A 12811-nucleotide genomic window follows, 5' to 3' on the forward strand; every position below is an offset into this window, starting at 1 on the left:
TTTCACAAAATAAAAGTGATATTTCTAAAATTTCAACAAAGTGCAATTGTGATTTGCAGGCGTTTCCATTGAATGGTGTTTAGCGCATTAGCCGTTATTCTCATAAAATGTCACATGAGACTCTACTTTGAGGATGGACATTTCTAATTCTTTGTAAAACTCTACATTTTGCTGTTGTTCACTATCAAGGATGGCAGGTATCTGTTTTTTTTTTTTTTTCTTTAATTATTTGCAAAAAGATTTCAGTCGCCTCCTGTGTTTACTCATACCGCGCCATTTTACTTGAAATGAACTGGTCACATGACGCCATACGTCATGTCCGATGGACTTGTAAATGCGAAAAAAGTGTTTCCATCACACTTTTTAATGGACATTGTTATTTACGCACATAAGGGATAACCAATAACCAATCAAGTTATTAAATACTTTGAGCCCTGAATATCTAGCTAGCTTTGACTTCCAGCTGTCGACTTATGTTTCAACAGTGAAACCATCCGTCACAAAAGACGTATTTAGTTTTTTTTCTCATCTGTATAACGTTCATTATACAGATGCGTGACATTACGCTGTATAACCAACCCCAGTAGTACATGATCACAAAATAGCAATTGATAGGATAACTTTTAATTGCAATGTTACGTTAGACAAACATTAGCGTCATTTCAGCAAAGTATTGAACATTTACTTTTAGCATAAGCTGTTGCTTATCCTGCAGGTGGTGAAACATATTCCATGCATTTCCTCCTTTCTCTGAAGAAAGAAAGAAAGAAAAAAAAACAAGACAAGGATGACTTAATCTGTTATTTAGGAGGCAATAACTCTTCTGTACTGTCGTACTGTTCCACTCTAAAGACCCATTTATGCTCGACACAGAAGACAGATACTCAGATGGACGGACAGTTTCGTCCGTCTTCTGTGTCGGTTACGAGTGCAACTTGGTCCATTTTCAAGGAGCTTTACCGACGCTTGATGCAGAAGACAGTGAAATACCTCAGGAAATCACAGGGGCAGTGCTGAGCAGAGTAGTAGGCATGCGACCAGTGAAAGAAACAAACCAGAGAAGACGAGGATCAAGAAGGGAACAAAAAAGCAGAAGAATGAAGACGATAACAACTGTAGAAATTAAGCAAGCTTTTGAATAAAAACTGTATGAGAGTGTTTAGGTCGTGTAGGGTGGTTGGAAAAAACTTTATAGTGATGCATTACTGGTGCAAAACCGTGTCTGAAGCTCACATCGGCTTGCAGGATTGAACTCTGAACTTAGCACTGCCCACTAGTTGAAGAATAGACTTAACAACCATGGCAACAAGGCAAAAAAAAACAAGCATGGAAGCATGAGGATGATGACGTATGACAACATTTTAAACATAAATCGCTATTTATGCATGTAAGGGAGAATAAATGGGCCTTAACACGTCTCTTCTTCATCTCATTCGGAACCAAAACAAAGCAATACAAGTAGAAACATGTGGAACTGGTATAACTTTGTTTTCGTTCCATGCGGAAGTTGCGCTGATCTGCCGTTATGGTTCAGATATAATCTTTTATAAAAAGGGAGAGATCTTTACGATTAATTAATGGTAGCTTTTAATAACATAATTAATTGCAGAATTAAATAATCCTGACATCCCTAGATACAACATCCCATTGCATTTTATTAATATAATGTCAAGATAACAACAGATTTTATTACAAACTGGTAGACAGCACTGGCTCTGTTTCATTATTTTTTTTTATTAGTTTTTCATTAGTTGGCACTCATTTTGTAAGGACACTTGCTACATAAAGAATACTGCAGAGCACGAACAACCCTGAGCCTCCAGCTAGTGCAATGACAGCAATGGGCCCCAGAATGGTAAAGCACACACACACACACACACACACACACACACACACACACACACACACACACACACACACACACACACACACACACACACACACAAAGTTGTCAAGTCTTTTCATGCTCCTCATAATAATGAAAAGCTGGCAAAACTAATCCATTATCATTTTTGACAAGACCAAGAAGAAGTCTTGTCTATTTCTTTAGTGAGCGATGATGTAGTCATGACAACAAGTGTATTGTGTTGTGTCCCCAGCTCCACATGTTGAAAACATTTACAGCAGACAAGTGATGCCCATTGGTTTGGATAAGTTAATGTTAATTAGGCACTGACACAAACATACTTTCTGAATCAGACAAATGATCACCAGTGAAAAATAAGAACCTTTATTTATAAATATGATCTTTATATCTATTGTTTTCGTTAGCTACAGATGATCTGAAACTCACTGAATGGTGTCGCAGTGATAAATAACTGCAGCTTTTCTAATACAAATTCCAATATATGAAGAGGCGTTGCAATAAAGGGATACATGACCTCAGTTTTATTCACTCTGGCTTACCGACCTGGGATGGGAGGAGAGCAGTGATCAGTGATCACAACCAGGAAAGAACAAGTGTTACTAAGGCAACAGAGACACTGTGTTAAACATTCTCACCACGATGACTGAAGAGTGTCTCTGTAGGAATGAGTTGTCCCAACGTGCATTCATGGAAGTAACAGTGAGTTTCAACTTGATGTGACAATTAAAGCTCCTGCTGTGTTTAGGAGTGGGCAGCGATGTGTACTGGGTATATACTCTTCATGACTGTGTACTTTAGTTGTACTTTAACTCTATACCATATTCTTGCATTGTACAATGTAACTTGTTTGTCTTGAGTTGTTTATGTGATTGTGGATTCTTTGTGTGTGTCGAGCTCTGTATGTGTCCGAGTGTTTATGTCACTCTTGTATTAACAGTGGCCTGAGAGAGCTTTTGTTTTCCATCTCTGTCAAAACAGCAGAGGGTTCCTGGTTACTTCAATTGTAATAACAGGATCAGCTGTGTTTCCATAGTGTTTTTATAACACCAGTAACACGCCACTGCCAGATCACCTTTCCTGTTTTTGTCTACCTTGTTATACAATGTTTGGAAGTGATGCTAAAAGAAAGTGGTTTAGCCAAAACACCATAAGAAAGAAAATTTGTTTTAAATTACAACTAACAGAACAATTGAACAATTCACTATTACTCTAGCTGTCAGCACATCTCCCCAGTAAACTTTGGACTTGCTCTATTAACTGTCCTTTAACTTCAGAAAGTTTGTTTAGCATCTTAACACAGTTTGCTCTGGTAAAACTTTCCCAGTTCCCACCCACATGATTAGCTAAATGTTTTTTTCAAAACTATGGACTCTGTGTTTGTCCGTCCCGCTCCCACTCTGCAACACAAAGGGGCAGATTCACAGCAGACATAGCAACAGGTCCTGATTGGCTGAGGAGCCCCAGTACAGTTCCAGCTGAGAAGAATCCCTCTTCTGTTTTTTGAACTCAGCTGCCATTCTTCTCCCACTGCCGGCCAACAAACACACACTCGACCCAGACTGACACACCACCTTGACCTTTCTCTCACACCCATTATCTTCAGCCATAAACTAAGCTGTTGTTTAGCAGCTGAACAAATCATATACTGCTGAGGTCACATGGTAAACAAATTCTGGAAAAATAAAAAGAAAGAAAGGGGAAAAAACACCTCAGGATGAGGCAGAAGTGGGCTCATAAGATACAGCAAACTGTTTAAACAAAAAACTCCAAGTTTGCAAAGGACTTTTGCTCACTTGGGACATTATTCACAAAGCATGAGTGCAACAAGTTTATCAGCCTGGGCTTTTCATACATGTTTATGGAGATCTCATCTCCATGTCTCCATCTCAATGTATGCTAATCTGTGGACATGCACAGACAACTGAAAGGAATCGATTATATCACCCACATGAAGTATGGTTGGAGACCAAGATTCAGTGCATGATACACAGATCACATCTACAGATGGGTATAACACACTCAAAACAATCAGGTCGGCAGATGTCCATGTAGATCCTGAAAACACTGAATCTAAGCTTTTGTATACATTAGGGGTGCCCAAAGTTGGTCCTTGGGGGCCGTTGTCCTGCAGATTTTCTCTAACACACTTGACTCAAACTAAACGGCTCCAATAGCCTATTAAGTTCTGCACAATGACTCATTAATTTGAGTCAGGTGTGTTGGAGCAGGGCAACATTGAAAACCTGCAGGATTGTGGCCCTCGAGAACCAGAACTGTACACCAGGTGTATTACCCAGGTGAAGAGATTTTGTGGAACTTTTTTTAACTAAATCAAAATGAATATTTTTTTGTTTTAAGCAATACTGTACTGTACTTCTGTGTATATACTGTAGTTTCTTTGTATATATTGAACTGAAATGCAGCTGTAACACTTTCTTTCTTTCACTTTCTTATAATATGAGGCAAGAACTGTATGATTAAAGCTGCATTAACAGTGGCAGTTTATCAGGGTTAGGTAAGAATGGTTCATGGAGTAAGATTTCATTGCAACAAAACTCTACTCAAGCTGATCAGTCATTAGCAGGACTGAGACTGTACAGACTGGTAAAGCCAGCTACTAAAGCTTTACCGATCAGATGGGAAGTGGCATACTCTTCTCCAGATTCTAACTGCAAAGGTATAAATTGATGCCCCGATCCTGCTGTAAAATTCTGGGTTAGGAATGAGATGCAACATCCTCTCTTCATCTTCAACACCCATAGCAACTGAAGTCCTCGAGTAAGGTACTTAAACCCCTTATCATTCAAATGAGTTGATCTGAGGCTAAATGTAAACGAGTGGTTACAGACAGATTTGTGGTATACTGAAAGCAGGAGGCTGTGCAAAATATTGAACAGAAATGGCTAAAAACTCACTAACAAAAATGAGCTGGGGACTGAGGGGGGAACAAAATATATACCATGTACTTAGCATTTACTTGTTCATAACAATTCATGACACCTCCCTTTCCTAATCCTCACTCATCTATCCTGAAATACCTGTAACATTATCTTCAAAGGCTTGGTGTGCCCTCCACGGGGGCTCCTTTTGTCCTTATTTGCACATATTACAGCTGGGCCCCCAAAATCCCCAGTAATTCAAGCAAGAGTGGTCCTTTGCAAAGTCATTGTCTGTCTAATGTCAGTTATATAACGTAGACTGAAGTGGATTGAGTACAGAAATACTAGACTAGGTGGGAAAAGTGGGAATTACATATCCCCAGTGGAGCCAAGTGTTATGCAGACCTGATAAACGAGTATAAAATGTATACTTTAAAATCTACTTCAAATTTTAGATTCCATTTTCATGATTTCACCTTTTTATAAATACAGATGAAGAAAAAAAATGTTTGTCTCTGTACTGGAAAAGGGCAAAAAACAATGTGGATTCAACTTTTCTTTCTAAAGAAATTTCAGCAACCAGAATGTTGGTAACTAGAAAACACTAGCGCAGCAGGACAGCCCAGCACCTCTCTGTAATCATTGCCACCCTGTCCAACAAGAATGCACAAACCTTTGACCTATCTGGTGCTACAAATGCCAGTTTCTAGAAAGGGAAGTCCAAACTGAGCAACTTGAGCTGCATAAATGATGAATGAAATGTGTCAGCTGGGATAGAGGTACACTGAATTGGTTGGCGAATGCAGTAAGCCACAAAGAAGAACAAGACAAAAGTTTTGATTTGGCAACAGAAAGCCTCCACTTTGTTCTTGGCAGAAAAGTACAGAGTGATTAATCTGCTATAGATGGCTTGTGTTACAGCTCTGATAACATGTTCAACATTTACTAACTGCATATTACCATATCAGAAATTTAAATCTAGTCACAAGAAATCAGCTGAGAAAAGGGGTAAAACAAAACAAAACATAAACTCAATTGAACAGGACAAACTGTCAGCTGGTGTGCAAAGAGGATGAAGCAGCGCTTCTCATCCAAGGGATGTTGGCCTAAAAGAGCTCAGATGAGACAATGGAGAAAAGGAAATCGGATAGTCGGACGATTCAGAAATTAACTTAACTCCACACGGCTGTTAATAAGCAATGCGCTTAACGCCTCCTCAAAGGGCCCCCGAGGTGCTCTCCGTTATCAGACTGCGAGTGTGCATCAGTGAGATTGTAGCAACTATTGCACTTTGAAAGAACACATCACATATGGGGGAGACTATTCATAGTCATGAATTGCTTACAAATTTCATTAATACTAACGACACCTTGCATTGAGGAAAAAGCAGAATTAAGCTTTTCTCACCCTCATTTTGTTTTTTAACGTTATGTGTTCATACCGTTGTCTGACATTTAAAGTCAGCATCATCTCTTGTCATCTTTTAGTAAAACAGCACTCTGTCAACATGAGAACACAGACACAGAATGGGAGATGTGTGGACCTGATTAAATTGCTGTTAGCAGGGTACTGTTGGTAACAGAAGATGTGTAGTGTCTGGTAGCAGAGCTGAAAACCCTTTTCAGTCAAGCTAGAGGGTTGAGCCCATAATATTAACAACTTGTAATAAAATCACTCACATATGGCACATTCTTTGCATAATCAAAACCTATATCAGGAGTTTAAAAAGCCTTTTATACAATGTCTCATATGCACAGATTGCATATTTTTATCTACAGACTGTGATATCGACTCATCAGCCACACTTAACATTTAGTCAAATGCACATGATGCAGATTCAGACGTGACTAGGACTGACACATCTAAACAAAATGGCAGAGCATCGGTATTGGGAAACAGATGACTAATTACACTATTGAACTGCTTTTAAACTGTATCAGCAATATCTCTTTCAATATCTCTTTTAATGCAAATATACAAAGAAATTAATCCGACCCTTCTCTCACTTAGTCCATTCTTTTGGTTTAGATGGAAAGGCAATACGTTTTTCTCTAGATATCATCATTTGTAGGGGGTGTTAAGTGCTGAGGTGTAACAGTAGCTGTTGTCCTTTTGATGTGACACAGTGCGGAGACAAAAAAGAGAAAGGGAGAACTAGAATAAGAAAAGGAGATCAGGGAAGGGGGTAAAGACATAAAAGAGGAAATTGTCAAGGTTTTCTCTCTTTATAGATCTCTCTTACTGGCAATTATATATCCTTTACTTAACATATTCATAACTACATAGTATTAAAAATAACACAAAGATGTCATTTTATTTGCCATGCCAAACACGGCAAAAGCATGACAGAACTGCTATAAACATTTATGACAAACATAAGAGTCTATGTTCCTTTTTCATTGTGTGCTTTCTGTACAAACTGTGCTTGTCCCACAGAATTCACAGCTTAACACCAATCTTGTTATGTCACATCAGAGATTTAATCTATGAGTACAAGGAAGGGTGGACAACAGAAGGCACCTGGAATTGTTCATGGAGATGTAGTTCCTAACACATGGAAAACATCGTTTGCATGTTGCACTTACCGAACCAAGTCTGTTTTGCATCAACCTAAAGTCATCTGTGAAAGGGGATGGCTGTCATTTTGCTTAAGTCATTCAGAATGACCGACAGTAATAAGGGCACACAAACTCAGTGCGTTGAGACAAAGAGACAGACATCATCTCCACCTCACCACCCCCACCAAGAAAAATCACCAGGCCCAGATGGCTCTTCCTGTTCCTGTGGTGCTTACTGCTGGTTGGCTGGGAGGAGCCACAGGGCGGGAGGATGTGAAAAGCAATGACATCACTGGCTGGCTTGGTGAAACTCTGGCAGCAGAAATATGACCCATGTTGCTATTTGGAACTTGAGCCAGTCCAGCACCAAGTGTGGACCATGTTATTTTTGTGTGCCCATCTAGTCAGTTAACAGTGAGGTTTAATAAATAGGGGCTGTGCTACATAAGTCCACCAGCTTTTATGTTTGCATGTGAGCAAGTAAGTGCCCTAGAGTATGAATTTTGTGACCTTAAATAAAAAGCTTCAGTATTATATAAGAGCATTACTGGACTGGGAGAACTGGGCTCCTAATCCCATGCAGCAGCGAGACTAGGCTACTTACAGTTTAGTCTGTCACAACAGCATTGATTTAGGCTGATTACTTGCAGGGCCAGGATAGTAACTCATAGTTAAATGCCTACACAGTATTGGTATTCACTGCGAAAGGCAGATCTGAATCTGGCTGTACAACAGGGAGTCCAATATCCACATTCAGTAGAGCTGGGTCAGCAACTGTTGTACTGAGGGGGCAACACGGAGATGCATTTATATTGAATTAAACTAGTTGATAAGATTAATACCACCTGTCTGTCTGCAAAAGGAGAAATATCTTGAGGTGTGATTAAAAAAAAAAAAAAAAGTATTTTAAATATCTCACATCAATAATTAGACAAAGTATTTTTGTGTTTATGTTGTATTTAGTTACCACTTGACATGTAACAAGGTGGATCTTGGCAACCATAGAACATTAGCAATGATTACATGTGACAACATCAGAGAGAAAAGAAAGTCAATAAATAAAGGACTCAACATAAAAAAGGTGAAAAAGACAGATGGTCTCCAACTGTGTGAGAGGAGTAAAACAGAGGAAAACACCTGTTGTGGCAGCCTCTTGCTGAGTAAATCACTGCTGAGGAGGAGGAGGCAAAGACAATAGGAGGCTGGACAGGTGCTACGCAGGACAACAGTGAGTGCTGCTCTGTGTTATCTGGGTCTCTTGTCAGTGAGAGTGTATACTCTGATCCGCTGGCAAGTGTCTGGGACATCTCAGGGCAGCTGTAATCTGGCTGAACAAGCGCACAGCAGAGGGAGGGCAGCGGTATAAGTTGGGTTAGTGGGGGAGGTGGATTTGTGTTCAAACCCTCCTTCAAGGACTAATGGCTTCAAGCAGGAAGACCTGCCATACATTACAGAGAGCAGGAACACAGAAGTGAGGCTTGCCAGCTCACTCAGTCTCTCCAACGTGACTAGCTCTGAGATCATCTCAGTGTATACTGTTGAAAGTGTGTGAAAAGGGGCAGAAAAGAGAGCTGTGATTGATTTCATAAACAAAGGAGAACCCAGTCACCATACTTCAGTCATTTCTCTTGCATTTCCCTATTTGATGTCAACATATTTCATCTGGTTGTGAAAAGGTTCATAGCTGAGCACAAACAGGGCAATTTTATGATGTAAACCTTTTTCAGAGTGTTTTACACCACTGCCACTTGTGGAGTCCATACACAAAAACAAAAATGCATTTTTAGGGATACAAATGAACCCAAACTTCAGCTTAAACAGAATTAAACTAAATACGACAAGCTATGTTTTTCTGATTGGTGTAAAATAGGCCCCAAGTTTTCCTAGGCTGTTTTTTTTTTATGGGACCTGTAAAAGCTGTCAGTTGAGCCACATGGTTCAACGGTACAGTGCTTATTAGGGCCAACAGCAATCTGTTGCAAACTCACTCTCAGCCACACTTGCTTCCTTCTCGCACCCTTTTGCACTTGATTGCAAGCAAACACACGCAGACATTGTCCTGACTCATAGCTAAACTCACAGAAAAACAAGGGGGTCAGATGACACTGGTTAAGCCCCTAAGCAGAACATAAGTGCTTCTTTTCTCCCTTTACAAAAGTACGGTTCACCAGATGCTCCAAAGAGATGACGCATAAACTTGGGGGGAAAAAAAAACAAAAAAAACTGTCCCTATTAGAAGTTTTTATGCCATGTTGTCATTAGGAGCTGAATCTGTCTGAAGACTTGGCCTGATCCTGCTTCTTACTCAAAAAAAAAAAAAAAAAGACTGCCCAAATGAAACACATTTGTTCTATTATTCGAGAATCTTTATTAAACAGTGTTTTGCAGAAACTACTACGTAACAGCACTAAATATGGAGTGGGTCCATCAGCCTGATGTGAGAGCCAGATTATTTAGGTCAACATCAATACAAATGAAGATCTGCTATGTTAAATTGGACTGTGGTTATTTTCAATCATTTTCTATCATGGAAACAAAAGAAAAATCAAGCAAATAGTTTGGTTTTATACTTTTTTTTTTTTATCAGATTTTAACAGAAGTATGTTCGAACAGGAAACTGTATTTGTATAACATTGTGGTTTGTCTGTACTGTTCAATGTGAAAGGCGCCAAAGGTGGTTTTCTGCCAGTAACAGACAAAGGTTTTCTAATTCTGATACCTAATCATGGGGTCAGAGTCTGTGTGACTTGTCCAAGAGTCACATGTACACGTCTGGACTTGTTTAGCTTTCATACCCCTAAACATAACAAAACTGGGCGCTCCAGCAGCAGAGCATCTAACCTGGTCGCTCTGTAGCCAAATCAACCTCTCAAGCTAATGAATGACTGTCAACACTACAGCTTATTTCTCAGAGAGCATGAAAAGCCAAAGTAATGAGGCATCTGACCTATAAGACATCTGGTTTCTCCACCTCAGCAACAGTATTGCATGTTGAAAACAATAACAGCACCTCATGACTCAGTCTAACAAGGAGATACTGGTCAAGAGCAGCTCCCACTGGTACAGGGTTTCAAAATTTGAGGATGACAGTCAGTAAGCCAACCTGAAATGATAATAATCCATGAAGGGTAAAGAACAGATGCGTGGCAGACATGTGTCTCAAACAAAAAATCTTATTGTTTTGGGTCAGAAAAAGCAGGAAAACAGACAGACAATGTGTAAATCAATGTTATTGTGCCCTCAGCTTTGTCTGTGACATCTCACGTTCTGTTCGAGTTGGTGTCTCCATAAAATCAACAAGCAAACAAGCCAAGGAAGGACACGGGTTAAAATCCTGTTTTCATATGGGGCACATGATTACTGAGGAGTCTCATTATCAGCATACTGTGTTGAAGGAAGAGCCCACTCAGACCAGTCAGCAACCAGACTGCAGTTTCATAACATATGTAAACACACAGGCTATTGCTGACTGACTGCAGCTAATCTGATCATGACAGCACACATTGGCCTTTCACCGCTTCCAAGTATGGTGCTATTCTGGTGTTGACTGAATCAAGTAGACATCCCCTTGATCACCAACAATCATTCACACTCAATCACCTAATAAACTACTGAGGTTATACAACAATAAAGCTTATACAAAACTAGTATTTATTGACAGTGATTTAGAAACTAAGATACAGTGACAAACTCAGGATACAATTAAATTTGCATAAATACACAGAACGAAGCAAGGCTGTCTTCTCAGTTCCTGTTTTACCTTTTGCTGCAGATACACCAAGATGTAAGCAGGTTGCAGAGCATAAGGCAGGAGCCTTATTTCCACAACTGGGTGGGTGTCAAGAACATTTTGCAGCAGCCCTGAGCAAGACACTGTCAAATATAAGCTCCTGGAAAAGGGAACAGTATTTGGCAGGCAAGCAGACTGCAGATTATATTATCGATGAGGAAATAAAATGGGGAAAGGAAACAGCTGATATCCGTGTCAACACTCAAAACTAGAGCACCAAATAATGTGTGTTGTATATGCACGTCCTCATTTACTCAGGTCAGGCTTTGTTAATTCATATAACCAGTGACCAGCTGTTACATAATTCTCTGGCCTGATTCTTCTCCCGGGGGAATGGGTACAGTCACTCATCTAAAGCTGGATATGTACAGCTTGCCCACACAAATCACCACCCCTGCCCACCCAAGAGATGAGTCTTGTGCGTTTCTGGTTGCCCACATACCTCGCTCGGGCTTCATGTTGTCCAGTGTCATCTGGTTGCCTTCAGGGACTCCTGCGGGGTCTTCTCTTTCTCTGTCACACACAGTCTTCACAGCAACACAACGGTGTCTGGACCCCCCCAAACCCTCCCAGACCGAGACCTGCTGTATTAGCTAAGCAACGATATCAGCTGTAAAGCCTGTGTGTTGCCAACTGCCCCTATCCAACAACAAAGCGTTGCTTTGTTAGCATGCTCTTGTACGATTCCATCGCGTCGCACTGTATTGTCCAACTAACACAAAGACAGCTGATAGCGAATGCCAGTTGCTCCTAGCGTTAGGTAATGGAGTTGTCAATCTGTTTGCTACCGAGTAACCAATCTGTTTACTAGTAATTTAACTAGCAGGCTGGCTACTCTTGAAGCTCGTCTCAAATTCCACCACCTGAATCGTAGTTAAGCCGCGATTCATTTCTGTTCTTCCGCTTGAACAACGTTGGTTTCTCGCAACGACACTACCAGAGAGGGGGCTTGCTAACTCAGCAGTACTAGCAAACTCGACCAACTAATCTTAGCGTTACTGTATTGTAAAGCATTTACTGGTACACGACTGCCTCTGTAACATCACAATCCCCAGGGTAACCCAGCTCAGCTACGAACACCAATGACTGGCGGCCTCGGTGTACAGATTTCTGGGCTACGACGAGAACATTTTTAGCGTCTCATTCTTCTCGCGGAATGATAACCAGTGATGTCAAGCAGATTTGATGCACTTTCTATCCATCTGTAAAGGTCGAGCCGTGGCCATCTATTTAGCGTTAGAAACGCCCCTTGCGCTGACTTCCTTTGTGATCTTCATTAAAACTTTTCTAACCGACAACAAACAGCCCGACTACGATCAAACGCTTCACTAAACAACTGCAACGTCCGTTACGAGCGTTTACCGAGTAGCACCTGCTATGTTAGAGCTGACAGGCCACCACACTGCTAAAACTAGATGACTAGTTTCCTACTGATACTATTCGGCGAATTGCATGTAAATAAAAAAACAAAACAAAACAAAACTGTGAGTCCAACTAGTCGTGATGCTACAGTCTGCCTCCCCTCCTCACTTCCCTCCCTGCAGCTTGTCAAAACAGATCAGTGCAGCTCTAGTCACGTGTCCCAACAACAGCCCCACTCGTCACTTCCCTCTCGGACCAGCCTCGCCTGAACTTGCAGCCATAGCAACCGCCAACTTAGAAGTAGTTTCAAAACTTGTAAGGGTTAATCACAGTGTCTGCTGAAAGCAGATTTAAG

At 40.6% G+C, this 12811-nt stretch overlaps 1 protein-coding gene across 1 annotated transcript in view; it reads right to left on the minus strand.

The window, feature by feature from the left end:
• Nucleotides 1–12811, minus strand: part of fam214a (family with sequence similarity 214 member A) — a 33213-nt gene extending 20402 nt beyond the window's left edge. The window contains exon 1 of the mRNA XM_041985822.1: nucleotides 11537–12811. Within this exon, the coding sequence (XP_041841756.1) occupies nucleotides 11537–11567 (31 nt within the window). The 5' untranslated portion in view covers nucleotides 11568–12811. The remainder of the gene's footprint in view (nucleotides 1–11536) is intronic.

The sequence above is a fragment of the Melanotaenia boesemani genome, chromosome 1, assembly GCF_017639745.1.
Source record: "Melanotaenia boesemani isolate fMelBoe1 chromosome 1, fMelBoe1.pri, whole genome shotgun sequence".
Classification (NCBI taxonomy): Eukaryota; Metazoa; Chordata; class Actinopteri; order Atheriniformes; family Melanotaeniidae; genus Melanotaenia; species Melanotaenia boesemani.